Source organism: Zea mays, chromosome 4 (assembly GCF_902167145.1).
Source record: "Zea mays cultivar B73 chromosome 4, Zm-B73-REFERENCE-NAM-5.0, whole genome shotgun sequence".
NCBI classification, from domain to species: Eukaryota; Viridiplantae; Streptophyta; class Magnoliopsida; order Poales; family Poaceae; genus Zea; species Zea mays.
The window spans coordinates 10735238-10754458 of NC_050099.1; the positions used below are offsets into that span (position 1 = coordinate 10735238).

General features: G+C 50.0%; 1 protein-coding gene across 1 annotated transcript; it reads left to right on the forward strand.

The window, feature by feature from the left end:
- The first annotated feature begins 1041 nt into the window (after positions 1–1041).
- LOC103652814 (barwin) lies at positions 1042–1991 on the forward strand. Its single transcript, XM_008679792.4, has 2 exons — positions 1042–1522; positions 1618–1991. The coding sequence occupies exons 1-2, from the start codon at positions 1247–1249 to the stop codon at positions 1792–1794; spliced, it is 453 nt and encodes a 150-aa protein (XP_008678014.1). The 5' UTR covers positions 1042–1246; the 3' UTR covers positions 1795–1991.
- Positions 1992–19221: the final 17230 nt, after the last annotated feature.

A 19221-nucleotide genomic window follows, 5' to 3' on the forward strand; every position in this document is an offset into this window, starting at 1 on the left:
ATGCGTCCTTAACACAGGACGCTGGGCACTCAGATACCTATAAATACCCCCGCACAGTGCCCTTAAGAGGCTAGATTTACAGAGCTTTTGTCATCTCGTGCGAGTACCCTGTTTACGTCAATACACACCCCCGTTGGATCCCCTTGCATCAGATAGCAAGTTCCAACATAGTTTATACTGGAAAGTTACCCCTATGAACTAACCGATAATTTTGTCGAAGCTGAATCTGACACTGGTATTTCATAGAATCATGCATGTAAAATGTCTATATCAATACAACAAAGGCCACTAATTGGAAGTCAAATAATTACTACCAAGCCCATAGTTACAATGAAGGGGCATGTAAGCCATGTTATTGAACCCTACTTAGATCTCATGCAATATTAATAAATAAATCTTAAACGCAGCCATATTCTGGAACAAATAATGGAGCAGTATGTGACTAGCAAAGTGCTCATATATACGGTTTACATTCATGCGCTTAAATATAGAGAATATAAAAATATATGTATTCTCTTGACTAGATGGATGTGAATGTGGGTCTAAAGACAACAATCATGATTCAAATCGTTATTTTTATATACATAATTGTGGATAAGAGAAGAGAAAAAAAAGAGATGTGTGGTTTGGGTTAATCTAATATAATAACCTAAAGAAAAACAACAAAAGCAGACTACATGGATATTGCTGGGTTTTTTTAAAAAAAAAAGATTATTTCCGGCCATGCGACGTTCATTTTCATCACACAGCGCGCAAAATAAGCACGAGGCGCCACAGCCGCACCAAACTGTCTCGTCTGTATCTAACAAAAAAAAAAATCGGCTGCATGCATAGCAAGCAACCATATGCCATCTATCTCCGTCGCGGGCTGCTGCTGGTCAATGTTGGCAACTGGGGCTCGCGTGGAAAATTGAGGCATTATTTGCCAGTGCTGCCTGGTTGCTGTCAGATTCAGCTTTCCAGGAAGGTCTCGCGCATGCTTGCATGCATCTGGAACGTAGATTTAATTTGCAAGACGATTTCAGCACAGTTCTTCTAGCGCAAATTTCGGACGAGAAGAATACTAGTCAGTAGCGTACTGCTCCCTCTCTCGATCGGCACCTGCATGCTGTATCTATATAACGATGGCCATATCTCGCTCGCAGAAGCAAGTAGCAGCTACATACGTCGTCCTCCATTAATATTGGCAGCAAGCTAGGATCATCAGCATCTGAGCTTATATATTACTACATCGATCGGTTGCCAAATGGCGGGGATGACAGTCGGCAATAAGCTGGCGCTGGCTGCGGTGCTGCTGTGCGCGGCGGCGGCCATGGCCACGGCGCAGCAGGCCTCCGGCGTGCGCGCCACCTACAACTTCTACAACCCGCAGCAGAACAACTGGGACCTCAACGCCGTGAGCGCGTACTGCGCGACGTGGGACGCCAGCAAGCCGCTGTCGTGGCGCATGAAGTACGGCTGGACGGCCTTCTGCGGGCCCGCCGGCCCCACCGGCCAGGCCGCGTGCGGGCAGTGTCTTCTGGTGAGCTCAAGCTAGCTGATGAAATGAAACCATGCATGAGTGATGAGACCCGTGCTCGATCGGGGTTAATAATGGTGTACTGATGCATGATGCAGGTGACTAACACTGCGACGGGGGCGTCCATCACGGTGAGGATCGTGGACCAGTGCAGCAACGGCGGCCTGGACCTGGACTACGACACGGCGTTCAAGCCCATCGACACCAACGGCCAGGGCTTCCAGGCCGGCCACCTCACAGTCAACTACCAGTTCGTCAACTGCGGCGACAACTGAACTGATAGATTATTCACCTGTGCATGCACCTATATGTACTAGCACCACTATTCCAAGAGTTATATGGATGTGATCCCACACGTAAGAGCCAATAAAACATATATACGCCCAGTGGAATAAACTGAATTACCTAAGTACTCTCGACTACTCATGTATCTATGTCTCACGAAATACTACCTCCGTTGTCCGTTCTCAAATATTTGTCGTCCGCTAATTTATTTTTAAACTAAAACGTGACAAAAAAAACAGAGGGGGTATAAAATACATAGAGGTAAATAGACTATTGTCAATACACGATTGATATGTGTCCATATGCGTAGAGTTGTATTAAGTGATTGTCAGGATATGATCGGCTTTGGTTGAATTTGGTGACTATCCATTGCATGAGTCAATGGACAACATGTTTGTGGGTTATGTTTGTGTATAGATGTGGAGCATATAGACGATCGACGTCCATGGAAAAGGTCACGTAGAGGCATGTCGTGCCCATAGACTGTGAGAGGTGTAGCTAGGACAGATGTGAGGCTTGGTAATTTGGGCCTTAAAACCATCGACAAACAATATTCCTTTTGAGCCTTAAAACCTGGTTGGAGCTCCAATAAAATTGGATGTGGCACATGGCCTTAAAACCATCGTCAAACGGCCTTATTTGTCCGTAAGCTCAAGCAAGGCCTGTCTTGGATCGGCCCGAACACAATCACTACTGTGCTGTGCTGTGCTGTGCTGTGATGTGTTGTGTCCAAAATGGTCATGCCTCGTGCCTCGCTTTTGCAACTACTGCAACTGCCGCTATTACAAGACTAGAACAAGACATCCAAGGGACTGCTCCGTCTTCCCAGCTCACCATATCCTGCCTCTGTCTCCTTCTCCTGATCCTCGAAGTGTTCTAAGTTCTCACTTCAGTTCGGCCGAACTAGCCAAACAGCCTGCACGCGTCATCATCTGTGGTTTTGCTCTTGGTTGGCCCCCAGCTGTCATACCATCAGGTAGGCACAACGCAACTCTCTCTCTCTCTCTCTCTCTCTCTCTCCCTCTTCATCTGCATCGTATTTATACACACTAGAGTGTGATGGCATAGCGCAGGCGCAGCAAGGTGGGAGAAGAAACTGGCTTCCAAGATGGGCGAGCATGGAGGTGGTGGTGGTGGCAATGGGAACCCGAGGTCTCTCGACTGGAAGCGCGATTTTTTATCGCTTCAGGGTGCATTGTGGATGCTCCTATCTGAAGCTACACTGTTTCCGTGAGTTCAGAATGATCTGACTTAACTTGCCCTGTGCGTGCCCTGCAGCTGCTCCTTGTTCCGAGTTACTTTGTTTCGAAACGATGCCGCTTATATATAGCAAGCAAGCACTTCTCTCCACTGGCCAATGGTGAAAAACTAAGCTAGTGCTTGCTCTGTGGGGATCTTTACAAGTTCCGTTGTTATATCCTTTGTTGCTACTCGTGAAGTTCCTACATTATTTGCCATGCCAAGTTCTTTTGCTCGCTAGCTTCCTGTGAAGACTGTACCATGAGTTGTACCTTTGTTATAAGCTATAATGTTTGTAATTTGCTTCATATTATGTGGTTGATGAGAAGAGGAATCCTGAGTTTACGGTGTCTCACTCTCACCTCTCCTTGATGGTTTTCACTGCCCCCACTGTATGCATATGCATCCAGTTGGCTTGTGAACTGGTGGTGAGACATTATAAGTTTTTTTTTTTTTTGACAGAAAGGGGTAAACCCCCTATTTCGTTATGAAATAGGAAATAGTTCCTTACAACCGACACCACGGAGTGAAACAACCGGCACTACACCTATCCTGACAGAGATTAAAGTGTTATGCTTTTTTTCCCTGATCGAGCAAGCTCAGAAAAGGAGCAGAAAAGACTGCGCCAACACAGGATTGACCGCCTCCTTCGTAATTTGGATCACAAACTCAACAACATCAGTAGGATCCATGAGTTTCTTGCTGTTATGTTATTTATGGTCTTCCAAATGGACCATAGAACAGCCCCACGACCCAGGATAACCAAGTTTTTAAGATCTTTGTTAGTCTCATGTTCAACCAGTCTCCAAAAAAGGGAGTCACAGTTATGGGGATATCTTTAGACTAAAGGCAGCCTGAATCACTCTCCAAATAAAAGTGGCCACGGGACAGTTGATGAAAAGATGGTTATTTTGATTCCAAAATGCCACAAAACAGCAATCAAAGGACCCCTACCAGTACTTTTCCTCAAATTTTCTTTAGGTAAAATTTTATCTTTCAGAATAAGCCACAGAAAGACTGATTTTTTTAGGCATTTCCACTTTCCAAAGAAATTTGAAGGGGACTTTTGCACAATTGCTCCTAATTTGAGAATCTAGGGTTTTAACAGTGAACCCTCTCTTATGCAGATGCCAGACCACTCTGTCTTCAGAATTAGACTGGGAGAAATTGATACAACAGCTCATGAGCGCTTCCCACTCATCTGGCACAATGCCAACCACATTTCTTCTAAAAGATAGAGTTTCACAATTTGAATCAATCACTAGATTAACACTGACGTTTTTATCAAGCAAGAGGTCAAAGAGTCTCTGAAATCTTCAGCAAAAAGGTTTATCCCCACACCAAATGTCATACCAGAAACTTGTATTTTTGCCATTGCCCACAATTTTTTTACAATGATTATAAAAAGTATCCTTTACTTCTAGAATCCCTTTTCAGAAATAAGAATCATCTTGCCTCTTTTTAACTAATTTAAGGGGTTTCCCCTTAATATACTTGTACTTCACAATTTTCTGCCAAAAGCCATCTTCATTCTCCAGCTTCCAAATTCATTTGGCTAACAAGCTTAAATTCATATCTCTGAGATTCAAAATCCCTAGACCCCTTGATCTTTTGAGAGGCAAACAGTCTCCCAATCCACAAGGTGATATTTTCTTGTGCTTTTGCCGCCTTGCTAAAGTATCCTTTTTCTAAAAATATTGATTTTCTTGATCACCTTTTAGGGGCACTATAAAGAGATAACATGTAAAGTGGTACATTGGTATTGGTGAGACTGCTATCAATGAGAGTTAGTCTCCCTCCCATACTCAAATATTTGCCTTGCCAGACTCCAAGCTTTTTTTCCCATTTTTTCCTCAGTCTAGGACCATTAAGAACTGCTAAGTTTTTTATGGTCTCACTACCGGACACAGCTCCTTTGTCGAGTGTCTCAGACACTCGGCAAAGGCTATTTTACACTCGGCAAAGGCTTTGCCGAGTGTAACACTCGGCAAAAAACGCTCGACGAACAATACATCGGCAACGGCCTCTTTGCCGAGTACTTTTTGTCGGGCACTCGGCAAAGAATTTGCCGAGTGCCATTTGACACTCGGCAAAGAAAAGTCACCGTCACGGTGCCAAGTGATGGTGACGGATCCTTTGCCGAGTGTCTTCTTTGGCACTCGGCAAAGAGGCCAATTTTGCCGAGTGTCTGCTATCACGGCCCTCGGCAAAGACGGCTCCAGTGGGCCCCACCGCCAGTCCCTGTGCCGAGAGCTCTCGTAGGCACTCGACAAAGGAGGCTTTTTTGCCGAGTGTCTAGTGGACTGGCACTCGACAAAGAGTCCTCTAGTGGGCCCCTTTGCCAGTCCCTTTGTCGAGTGCCTTGACCACAGCACTCGGCAAAGATGGCTTTACCGGTTCCCAGGTTTCCTTCTTTGCCGAGTGCCATGGTCAGCACTCGGCAAAGATGGCTTTACCGGTTCCTAGGTTTCCTTCTTTGCCGAGTGCCATGGTCATAGCACTCGGCAAAGCTACCCTTTGCCGAGTGTTACACTCGGCAAAGTGACCAGGAAGTCCCTTTTTTTATTTGTTTTTGCTGTTCCATCCAAACAAACAAAAGATATATATCATTCACATCACATTATATATCAATCGCATCACAGAATCAACACATTTATCATCAACACCATATATATCACAAATATCACCACATAAATCAGGTTTCACAGCACATAAGTCTCACTAAGTATCTCACAAGACCAAGTATAACTAACATCACCAACACTCACAAATATAAGTCTGGATCATCACAAAACAGATCATCAACGAGGTGGGCATCTGGACTCGTTCGGCGAAGGGCTGGACGAAGCGTGAGGGTTGTTCGACGCCGCCGATTGACCCTGCACAGAGAAGAGATTGCATGTGTGAGAACATATGAATATATATCATGCAGTACTAAAATTTTGATACTCATAGGAGTAGTGAACTCAGCAGGGTCAGCTGTAGGGAACAACGGAGGTGGTGGAGCATGACCCTGTGCGGCGCCAAGGCTCTGCATGTACGCGAACATCTCTGCCATCCTCTTCTCCAGCTCCTCACGTTGCCTCCTCTCATCATCTAGTTGAGTCTGTAATATTTCGCCCTAATGTTACGATAATGCAAAGAGAAGATATATAATAATCAATGAACGATGAATAGATAAGGAATAACTTGGAGTTGCTGGATACGATGTTGTGAGCTGTCCTACCGAGGTCGTATGGCTGGGCTCGCGCTCGTGCTCCTTGCTCGCACCTGAGAGAGAGTGGGAGTGGAGGACGAGTCGATTGCCCCGTCGGCAATCCAGTACCGCCCATGCCTCTTGCCTCCTCCGACCCTCATGAGGACATCTCCGTCGGTGTCCTCGGTCCTCGGATCGTAATCTGGCCCATGGACCTCCTTGGCCATGGCGGTGTACTCACTGAGGCGGCTATGGACGGCGGGGTTGGTGTACGCCTCGGGCCCATCATCCGGGTTGTAGGTGACGTCGGACGTCGCCTTCCCCTTGTGGGCCATAGCATATGCCGAGAACGTGGAGCAAGGCGCGCCACCATGTGCCGCCGACTGCGAGAAAACCAACGAGATGGTTAGAAATCATGTCTAATCGAAAGTTATATACCTAAATAAAAAAGAGCGCGTACCCATGCTTCCGCGTATTTGCCCAGGCTGCGGCTGCCTTGATGGTGGGAGGGACCTTGCATCATCAAACGTCGTTCCCGGCTAGCGTTGTGCGCCTCGTCCCACTCAGCCGAGCACCACATCTGCACCATCTGCTCCCAGCACTCAGGATGCGCGGCGCACCAATGAGGAATCATCTAAAAAAATACAAGTACACGGCATATCAGAAGATAAAATTAAGCATATTTAGTACCAATAATAAAGTTTTATATTTACCTGCAAGTACTGGTCCGGAGTCAACGACATGGTTCGGGCGTCCTTCTTGCTCACCTTCTCCCCAAGGACGGAGCCGTGGTAAGTGATGATAGCCTGGATGCGCGCCTCGTAGTGCATGTCCACGACAATCTTCTTACAGCTCGTGGTAGCCACCACATCCGCCCTGGCCTCGTATCCAGCCTCGCATCTGAAGAAATCCTACATACAAAGACGATGTATCCATACATTATTTCAAGAATATGCAACAAATGCGACTTATTAAACAATATAGTGCGAGGAAGACTTACCCACAGCTCTTGCTTCACCCGCTCCGCCTTGTTGTTGAATTGTCTGTCGTCCCGATCTACTGCATCGGGGGCGACGGCGTAGTGATCGAAGGTGTATGCTGGGCTCGTCACTCCGGCGTACTCGACAAGTCCAGGGAAGTGTTCCCTGCATAGAAGGCCGAGGATGCCATTGGGGTTGTGGTCGTGACCCCCTGCAATCTCCAAAACCATCCAAGACCTGTCCAAGTGATTAAGATAAAGTATTAGTTTCTATTATTAATTTGAACATATAATATGAAAAAGCAGCAACAACATCTAAAGTTACCTACCTCTCTCCATCGGGTCGTATCAACGGACGTCTGTCACGAAGTATGGGTCGCTGAGGGAGACTCGCGGGACCTCGCAGGTAGATGCTCCTCGAACCTGAGGAGCCAGTACCTGAGACGTCCTGCTGAGCGGCGGCGGCGTCATCGTCCTGCTGCGCCGCATCGACAACGGCTTGCTGCTCCACCTGCTGCTGTACGGCGTCGTCCTGCTGCGCCTCCTCCTCCGTCCTACGGGTGCTCCTCCTCCCCCTCCCCCTCCCCCTCCTCGTCCTCGTCCCACCGCCCACCATCTTTGTCCAACAACCTGCAATTAAGAGTAAGCAATTAAGCACAGATAAAAAAATATGTATTTAGAAACATATGCAAAATAAATGAAATATAGCATTACATCGATTAAAAATAATCTTCATATGTGTCCGGGTTAGCCAGATCATAAGTGTCATCATCATTATCAACCATTTCATAGTCAACACCATCTGAAGGCGCAATTTCGTCATTGGCATTGCCTTCAAGCATTTCTAAGTCATTCTCATTTTGCACCTCATCATCCTCCTCATCAACAACCATTTCAATATCTACTTCCATTCCGATCGCTTCGGTTAAGTCTATCTCAAATCGCCCTTCGAGTCTATCTTCTTGGAAGAACTCTCCGTCATATGTGTCCGGGTCTAAGTTATAATCTTCATCGTTTGGAACAGGTAATTTATCGTGCGGTGATACCTTATACACAACATCCCAACCCTTAAGATGTTGTTTCGTTTGGCACGCATATGGAAGATAATACACTTGTGTGGCCTGTTGGGCCACAATATAGACATCGTCTCCTGGTAAGGTGGAATCCTGTCGAATTTCGACTAGCCCAAGATTAGAATGTGTCCGTCTCGTAACTTCAGGGTCAAACCAATGCCATTTGAATATCACTGGAGTAAGAGGTTTGGAACCATAAAAATTGAGTTCATATATTTCTTCAATTCTTCCATAATACTCGACCTCGTCAAGCCCGGGCGTAAAGACTCCAGAACACGTGGTTTTTCGATTGGGCCGACTTTGGTCGTAGCTTGTTGTGCAAAAACGGTATCCATTGACGTCATACCCAGAAAATTTCCTGACCCTATAGGCAAAGCCATTGGCTACTTGTCTCAACTCGGCACTCATAGACGGCTCTCTTTGGCCCTGCAAGTACAAACACGCTAGATTGTTATATTATTCGCACGTAAGAGCAACTTCAAATGACAAACTAAGCACGTACCTTACGTTTAAACCAGGAAACGAAATCGGGCAATCCATTTCCCGCACCCTTCCCAAGAAGGGTATCATATTCCTGTGGAGTTGGGTCCCTTGATCGACGCCAGAATTCATGAAGAAATTGCTCCATGTATGGCGTCACCTCTTCAAGGTTGGTCAATACATATAGCATGATATGGCGCCACTCTTCATGTCTCAGGGTCTTGTTGGTCGAACCACTCGCGCTTCCGAGTTGCCCTCGAAAAATGCTGAGGTTCGATTCATTGTCGCCATCATTGTAACGAGAGGGTGGATTATGCACGCTCGGCAGTTTGTCACCATAGTAAGTTGTTGTGAAGTTTGACACCTCCTCCAGTATGTATGCCTCTGCAATGGAAGCCTCGATTTTGCATTTCTTTCGGATAGTCTTTAGACATCTCTCGATTGGATAGCACCAACGTCCCTGCACGGCCCCCCCATTCGTGCCTCATACGGGAGATGAAGAATCAAATGCTGCATCGGATTGAAGAAGCCGGGTGGAAAGATCTTCTCCAGCTTACACAGTAACACGGGTGCCATCCTTTCCAAGTCTGCAATCATGGTCCGAGCTAACTCTTTTGCACAAAGCTGGCGGAAGAAATAGCTCAACTCTGCAAGCGCTAGCCAGACATGCTCAGGGACATAGCCTCGAACCATCGCCGGAAGAATTCATTCAATCCATATGTGGAAGTCATGACTCTTCATCCCTAAGACTCACAGAGTAGATAAGTTCACCCCCCTACTAAGGTTGGCTGCATACCCATCAGGGAACATTAACAACTTGATCCACTGTAGTACTTCCTTCCTCTGGGCCCTGCTCAGGACGAAATCGGCCTTAGGCCTTCTCCATGTCTTTCCACCACTAGGCGGCTTCATCTCTTGGTTTGGTCTATCACATAACTCTGGCAGATCCACTCTTGCCTTTACGTTATCCTTTGACTTATCAGGAATCTCCATAATTGTTGCCCAAAGTGCCTCAACGACATTCTTTTCAGTGTGCATCACGTCAATGTTGTGTGGAAGGAGCATGTCATCATAATAGGGGAGCCGAGTCAAGCCCGACTTATGTGTCCACATATGTTGCTCACCATATCCCACAAAACCACCTTCTGGGTTGGCCACGAGACCATCTATCTGTTGGCGAACTTCGGCACCAGTCATCATTGCAGGTGGGCGGTCTGTCACCACGACACCTTTCGTAAAGTTCTTGATGTCTAGTCGGAATGCATGGTCAGAAGGGAGAAATTGTCGATGTTTATCGAATGACGAATATTTGCCACCCTTCTTCAACCAAATGAACCTAAGAGCTTCCTTGCAAACTGGGCATGGGAACTTACCGTGAACACACCAGGCGCAAAATAGCCCATACGCCGGAAAGTCATGCATGGAGTACTGGTACCAAACATGCATTTTGAAGTTTGTCTTCGTAGCTCGATCGTACGTCCATACCCCTTCCTCCCAAGCACGGACCAATTCATCAATCAAAGGCTCCGTGTACATGCCCATTTTATTCCCCGGGTGTCCAGGAATTATCAACGACACGAATATGTTCTGTCTTTGAAAGCATACGTCGGGGGGGAGATTGATGGGGATAACAAACACGGGCCAACATGTGTATGGGGCAGCGGTCATTCCATAGGGATTGAACCCATCTGTGGCCAGCGCAACACGAACATTACGAGCCTCTTTGGCTTTCTCATGGTGAATGGCATCAAAGTGGGTCCATGCTTCACCATCGGATGCGTGAACCATCTTGTCAGGATTGTATCGTTTGCCTTTTTTGTGCCATGTCATCTGTTTCGTGGATTCCTCTGTCATGTATAGACGCTGGATCCTCGGTATGAACGGAAGGTGGCGTAGGATTGTCACGGGGATGTCGAGCTGCCTCTTCTGTCCATCACCAGAGTCTACCTCCATGAACCTAGACGATTTACACTTCGGACAGTACTTTGCCTCAGTGTGTTCTTTCCTAAATAGGACACAGCCCTTCGGACAAGCATGTATCTGCTCATACGTCATCTTGAGTGCACGAAGGAGTTTTTGTGCCTCGTACATGCTCTTTGGCAGAACGTGATCCTCCGGAAGCAGGCTGCCAATAATTGTCAACAAACCATCAAAGGCGTCTCGACTCATGCTATACTGCGACTTGAACGCCATTATACGCCCAATGGCATCCAGCTGAGAAACCTTTGTCTTGTCATGAAGGGGTTTCTGTGCCGCGTCAAACATGTCGTAGAATGCCTTTGCGGTCGCCTCTGGCTCGTCCTCCGTACGTCCTTCGGCGAACTGTGTCTCGTGATAGTCGTTCAACATGTCCGCTACCCCGCATCAGCATCGTAATCCTCGACGCATTGTCTCACCACCTCCTCTCTCGTGCGATGCGCTTCACCATGGAAGATCCACCGAGTATAGTCCGGCGTAAATCCATTCTTCCAAATATGTTCTACCATGACCTTCTTTGTTTTCCTTTTCCTGTTGGCACATTTGCTGCACGGACAAGGGACTAGACTAGCTCCTTTAGCAGCTTCGCCAAATGCCCGTTCCACGAAAGCATCGGTCTTCCTAATCCATTCAGGGGTGACATCATTACGTCGAACGCGGCCCGTGTACATCCACTCACGGTCCTCCATTCTCTAACATATATAACCGAGTATAGTTTAATATAGACATGTAATGCATGTACACTACGTTCCTACCTTCTAATAGGTGAGGATAGGTCCTAATCCCACCCGTGGTTGCGTAGATGGAGTTAGTTTCCATGCTCTACTCCAATCCGAGATAGAATTTCGGCAGCACCTCCCCGCTGTTCTTCGGATACACGTCCTGGCAGGGAGAGTGTACTGTCCGGAGAACAACAGGGAGGTGACGCCGAAACTCTGTCTCGGACCGGAGTAGAGCACGGAAACTAACACCATCTACGCAACCGCGGGCTGTCCAAAAAACGTGAACAATTCGAAACTGATACATTTGTAGATATGCAAAGATCTACATATCTACACCGTATCTCTTTCGAACGGGAGACGCCTAACTGGGTTACGTGATCTACGACCATGATGCGGAAATTGAGGTTATACCTAGGGTGACGGTGGAATCAGGCTAGCGGGGCTGTGGCGGGTTGGTGCAGTGGCGACGCGACGCGGTGCAGGCAGACCTGCAGTGGCTAGGAAGACAAGTATCTTCTCTGTAAAAAAGAAACACAAGTCTATTAATACAAAAAAATATTGCCAAACTTTGTTCATATGAATTCACATCAACGACCACCATCCTTAGGACCACGCATGCCATCGACAAACCTACCACTACTTGTGCCTATCTACCGCTATCGGTTAGTTCTGTCACCAGAGTGGCCATCCGAGCCATGGGCCACACCCATAAGAGTTATGGAGTTCTCCTATGGTTGTTAAGGTTGGGGAGTTGTCAATCGTGGAAATCTAGCCATGTGTCCATTGTGGTGAGCTATGCCAATGTGGTCTAGTTTGGCCAAGTCAGAGGTTTCTAGGATTGTTGTCGATGATGGATATGGTGGTTGATGCGTTGGGTAACTCTGGAACCATATGAATACACCGTTATCGTCGTGGTGTGTGTAGGGTTGGACGAAATACTTGTGCCTCATCGGCTCGGCTTGGCTCGTGACCAGCTCGGTACGGCTCGAAAAAATAAACAAGCATGTCAAAAAAATCGGCAGCACTTCCCCTGTACGGGGAGGTTTCCAAAACCTGCAAATAGATCTAACAGCACGATGGCTGACACGCACATATACAAACGACACGATGAATGCAAGTCACATCTAAGTGACATCCATATCCACCATCACAATATATAGAAGTATTTTAATAAACATAGCAAATTCACTATAATGCCCTAAAACTACCGCTAATTCATACCCTTATTAAAGACTTACAAAGGAGTGAGGCGCGGCGGCGGTGGGGCGCGGCGGCGGTGGGGCGCGGCGACGGACAGAGCGGGCGGCGGTGGGGCGCTGCGGAGGAGAGGGTGGGCGGCGGGCGGCGGTCGGCTCACCGGCGGCGGCGTGTCGGGATTTGCGGGCGGGCGGGCGGGCACGTGGGGCGGCCGGGCGCGTGGGGCGGACAAGCTGGCGGCGGCCGGGCGCGTGGGGCTGCGCCGACGGCGAGCCGGAGCGTGGGGCGGGCGGCGGTGGGGCGGCGCCGGCGGCGAGCCGGAGCGTGGGGCGGGCGGCGGGCGTGGCGGCGGTGAGGAGAAGGAAAGGAGAGAAGGAAAGGAGAAGGAAAGGAGAAGGAAGAAGAGAGTCGGACGCGCGCGGGCGGTTTAGTCACCTTCTTTGCCGAGTGCCGGATCTCGGGCACTCGACAAAGGCGTCTTTGCAGAGTGCTAGCTGTAGAGCACTCGGCAAAGATGTGTTCTACAGACTTTGCCGAGTGCCAACGGACAGGCACTCGGCAAAGCCGCCTTTGCCGAGTGCTAACTGGACAGCACTCGACAAAGTATATTTTATTTTTTTATTTTTGGCAACCAAACTTTTTGTGGTGTGTTCCTACACTATGTAGACCTACAAGTACCATTTTCGTACAATTATAAAAGTGTTTTTTATAACTATTAGATTTAGTTCGTTTATTTGAATTTCTTCGGAAAATTCATATTTGAACTGCAGGTCACTCGAAACTTGGGAAACCGTGCATGCAAAATGATCCTTGTCCTATTTAGCACAAGTTACGACCGATTCCAGGAGCGGACCGGAAACTTCGAGCAACATGCTCACTAAACATGGTCGTGAACTTGTCATCCACATGTTTAAAAATTGTATAAAACACAAACAAAGTCAGAAAATCATGAAACTTGTCCACGTGTCATGATATCATATGTACAGGCTGTGATAAAAAATTGAGAATGTTTGGACAAAGTTGTGAGACACTATGTGTAGAAACCTAAGAGAACTACACATGAAATCATAGAGTTTCAATGTGGATCTCTTAGGTTTGTACACATAGCGCGTCATAGTTTTCTCGAATTTTTTTCAATTTTTTATCACAGCCCGTACATATGATATCATGACACGTGGACAAGTTTCATGATTTTCTAACTTTGTTTGTGTTTTATACAATTTTTAAACATGTGGATGGCAAGTTCACGGCCATGTTTAGTGAGCATGTTGCTCGAAGTTTCCGGTCCGCTCCTGGAATCAGTCGTAACTTATGCTAAGTAACATGAATATCATTTTTGCATGCACGTTTTTCCAAGTTTCGAATGACCTGCAGTTCAAATCTGAATTGTCTGAAGAAATTCAAATAAACAAACTAAATCTACTAACGATTGAAAACTCTGTTATAATTATCCACAAATGATAAATATAGGTCTACATAGTGTAGGAACATACCACAAAAAGTTTGGGAGACAAAATAAAAAATATATATATACTTTGCCGAGTGTCTAGAGAATACACTCGGCAAAGCGTCCTTTGCCGAGTGCCCAATATGTGACACTCGGCAAAGACTGACGGCCGTCAGCCGTAGACGGCCGCTAACGGCCCTTTGCCGAGAGCTGTCTTTGTCGAGTGTTTGACTCTCGGCAAAGCAGTCTTTGCAGAGTGCTGGGCTGTGCCGAGTGTCCCGCACTCGGTAAATAAGATCTTTACCGAGCGTAGGACTTTGCCGAGTGCGGCGCTCGGCAAAGTCGGCTTTGCCGAGTGCCCGATAAAAAGCACTCGGCAAAGCCGCCGCCCGCCGGCACTCGGCAAAGAGCCGAATTCCGGTAGTGTCTATAGGCACACCAAGGTATTTCAAAGGAAACTTCTTAATAGGGCAGGTAAAAATGTCAGTAAATAACCAACATAGATAAAGCCTATACGATATAAATAACTATTTATGTCGGCTGAGAACCGTAACTAGACGTTGTAAATAAGCTTGTTTACGACGGTTAGCCGACGTAAATTACTAATTTATGTCAGTTCTGCATGACCAACATTAACTAAGCTATGACGAATAAAATACATTGAAAAGATAATTTATGTCAACTTTTTGGACGGTCGACATAATTTATCTAAACGAATTTACAACATTTCGTATAGCCGACATAAATTAGTTAGTCTTGTTTACGATTGGAAGAACAAAAACTGCTCATTGCATAAAACCTACAAACATATGCCAAGGTCTCCATCGGCCTCCCCGGCGTTCGTTATTTTGTGGAAGTCCAAATGCTAATTAAAACAGAAACTCTTCTTCTGGCTGATCTTACAAGACCGTTTAAATATCAAAGCCATGCTCAAAAGAAAAAAAATATGGAACCAGATTCATACGTGTATGAGAAATGCATCCTACAAAGAGAAGAAACACTATCTCATCTTTTTCTCAAATGCAGTTTTACGAGAAGATGCTAGCAAATGATTGGAATAGCTCCACCACGAACCTCTAACCCCCATGTTGCGATTCAGCTCATCACATGACAACTAGCGAACACTTGGAGCATGGAAGTCGCGGCGATAAAGCTATGGTGCATAAGGAATTAATTGTAGAAATAATGGTTGGATTTTTGAAAACATCCAACCACAAGCATCCCAAACTGTAAAGCCATGTTGAAGAGAGATGTTTCTCATCTGTCATAGAATGAAACATCCGGCACTACCGGAATCGCGTTCTTTGCCGAGTGTCTAAGACACTCGGCAAAGGCTATTTTACACTCGGCAAAGGCTTTGCCGAGTGAGAACACTCGGCAAAGATTTCATCGGCAAAGGGTTCTTTGCCGAGTGCTTTTTTCGGACACTTGGCAAAGACTTTGCCGAGTGTCAAAAAGCACTCGGCAAAGAAAAACACTCGGCAAATTAAGAATCGAAAAAATTAAAAAAAATAGCAAAACATTTTTAAATTCTAGGAACAACTCTCCAACCCTACCCTATTACCTTACCCGTTGCCCTATTGTCGGGGACCATAATTAGGGGTACCCTCAAAACGCCTAATTCTCAGCTGGTAACCCCCATCAGCATAAAGCTGCAAAGGCCTGATGGGTACGATTAAGTCAGGGATCAGTCCACACGGGTGACTCGATCACGCTTCGCCCGAGCCTAGCCTCGGCCAAGGGCAGCCGACCTCGAGAGACTTCCGTCTCGCCCGAGGCCCCCCTTTTTAACGGCGGACACACATCCGGCTCGCCCGAGGCCCTGGCTTCGCTTAGAAGCAACCCTGACTAAATCGTCGTGCCGACTAACTAAGTTGCAGGAGCATTTAACGCAAAGGTGGCCTGACACCTTTATCCTGACACGCGCCCCCCGGCAGAGCCGAAGTGACCGCCATCACTCACCGCTCTACTGACCAGTCTGACAGAAGGACAGCGCCGTCTGCGCCACTCCGACTGCAGTGCCACTCGACAGAGTGAGTCTGACAGGCAGTCAGGCCTTGCCAAAGGCGCCATGGCAAACTCCGCTCCGCCCGACCCCAGGGCTCGGACTCGGGCTAAGACCCGGAAGACGGCGAACTCCGCTCCGCCCGACCCCAGGGCTCGGACTCGGGCTAAGCCCCAGAAGACGACGAAACTCCGCCTCGCCCGACCCAGGGCTCGGACTCCGCCCTGGCCTCGGCCGAACAACCTCCGCCTCGCCCGGCCCGATGGCTCAGACTCGGGCTCAGCCCCGGAAGACGACGAAACTCCGCCTCACCCGACCCAGGGCTCGGACTCCGCCCTGGCCTCGGCCGAACGACCTCCGCCTCGCCCGACCCGATGGCTCGGGTTCGGCCTCGGCAACAGAAGACAGACTCAACCTCGGCTTCGGAGGAGCCCCCACGTCGCCCGACCTAGGGCACAGGCCCGCCACATCAACAAGAAGCGCCATCATCATCCTACCCCGAGCCGACTCGGGTCACGGAGAACAAGACCGGCGTCCCATCTGGCCAGCTCCGCCAGATGGACAATGATGGCGCCCCACAAGCTCTGTGACGACGGCGGCTCTCAGCTCTCTTACGGAAGCAGGGCGACGTCAGCAAGGACTCGACCGCTCCAACAGCTGTCCCTCTGCCAGGCTCCGTCGCTCCTCCGACAGCCACGACATCACGCCAGCAAGGTGCCAAGACCTCTCCGGCTGCCACATTGGCATGTACCTAGGGCACTAGCTCTCTCTCCGCTAGACACGTAGCGCTCTGCTACACCCCCCATTGTACACCTGGATCCTCTCCTTGCGACTATAAAAGGAAGGACCAGGGCCTTCTTAGAGAAGGTTGGCCGCACGGGGACGAGGACGAGACATGCGCTCTCTTGGGGCCGCTCGCTTCCCTCACCCGCGTGGACGCTTGTAACCCCCCTACTGCAAGCGCACCCGACCTGGGCGCGGGACAAACACGAAGGCCGCGGGATCTCCACCTCTCTCACGCCCGTCTCCGGCCACCTCGCATCTTCCCCCCTTCGCGCTCGCCCACGCGCTCGACCCATCTGGGCTGGGGCACGCAGCACACTCACTCGTCGGCTCGGGGACCCCCCGGTCTTGAAACGCCGACAGTTGGCGCGCCAGGTAGGGGGCACGCTGCGTGCTGACGAACAGCTTCCCGTCAAGCTCCAGTTGGGCAGTCTCCAGCAACCTCTCCGGCCCGGGACGGTGCTCCGTTTCGGGAGCCTTGAGTTCATGTCCTTCGACGGCAGCTACGACATGATACTCCTTCCTCCGCCGCGCGACAACGACAATGGCGGCCGACAACCCGCCCGCCGGCGGCGGAATCGGCGACATCTTCCCTGCGCGGCGGGAGAACAGCATTCGAGCTCGCTCCGTCCTCTCCCTCGCCAACGGAGGAGGAGGCGAGGCAACCAAGGCCAAGCGGGAGGCCGCGCTTCGTCGGCTGTCGAGCGAATCGACGTCCCCAGCGCCCCGACGGAAGGCACGCCGGGCGTCGACCTCGCGTTCGAGACGGAGGCAGGCGCCGTCCCCCCGCGACACGCTGATCCCGAGCAAGAAGACGACGCCAGCGCGCTCGCGGAAAGCCTGCAGGACGTCGCCCTCGTACCTGAGATGACGGTGCAACCAGTCCCCGATGTGACTACGTCGCTCCTCGTCGACCAAAAGGTACCGACTAACTCCCATCTTATGTCATTTCGACTCGGCCTCGACCCGCCAAGCGACCTCGCTTTGGCGGGCGCTCTCATCGAGGCGAGTGCAACCCCACTGGGGTTTCGTATGCGGTCGCCTTGGGACCGGTTGACGGACGTTTCAACCTACGGGCCCTCTGGGTCCGAGGAAGATGACGATCCCAGCACCTGTTGGGATTTCTCTGGACTTGGCAACCCCGGTGCCATGCGGGACTTCATGACCGCATGTGACTATTGCCTCTCCGACTGTTCCGACGGAAGCCGCAGCCTTGACGGCGAGGGCTGCGGCCCAAGCCGCGAATGTTTCCACATCGAGCTAGGAGATCCCTCCGAAGGCAACCATCTCGGCATGCCGGAGGACGGTGATCTTCCTAGGCCGGTGCCTCGCGCTGACATCCCGCGGGAGCTAGCTGTGGTCCCCGTTCCGGCGGGGGGTTACGACCCACAACTCGAGCAAGTCCGCGAGGCGCAGGCCAGGCTCAACGAGGGAACAGGAGCGCTTGAGCCGATCCGTCGGGACGCCGGGCAGGCATGGGCGGGCCAACCCCCGACCGGAGAAATACGTCACCTACCCCAAGGTCTCCAGCGCTGCGTCGCCGACGATGTCAGGGTCAGGCCGCCGCCCGCATCCAGCGGGGTTGGTCAGAACCTGGCAGCCGCAGCGATGCTCCTCCGCGCGATGCCGGAGCCATCAACCACCGAGGGTCAGCGAATCCGGGGAGAGCTCAAGAATCTTCTGGAAGGCGCTACGGCCCGACGGGCCGAGAGCACTGCCTCCCGAAGGCAGGGATATCCCTCGGAACCTCATGCCACGACTTCCCGATTCATGCGGGAAGCCTCGGTCTACACCGGGCGCACGCGTAACACCGCGCCTGCGGCCCCGGGCCACCTCGGCAACGAGCACCATCGACGCGACCGACGGGCCCACCTCGACGAAAGGGTGCGCCGAGGCTACCACCCCAGGCGTGGGGGACGCTACGACAGCGGGGAGGATCGGAGTCCCTCGCCCGAACCACCCGGTCCGCAGGCCTTCAGTCGGGCCATCCGACGGGCGCCGTTCCCGACCCGATTCCGACCCCCGACTTCTATCACGAAGTACTCGGGGGAAACGAGACCGGAACTGTGGCTCGCGGACTACCGCCTGGCCTGCCAACTGGGTGGGACGGACGACGACAACCTCATCATCCGTAACCTCCCCCTGTTCCTCTCCGACACTGCTCGCGCCTGGTTGGAGCACCTGCCTCCGGGGCAGATCTCCAACTGGGACGACTTGGTCCAAGCCTTCGCCGGCAATTTCCAGGGCACATACGTGCGCCCCGGGAATTCCTGGGACCTTCGAAGCTGCCGACAACAGCCGGGAGAGTCTCTCCGGGAC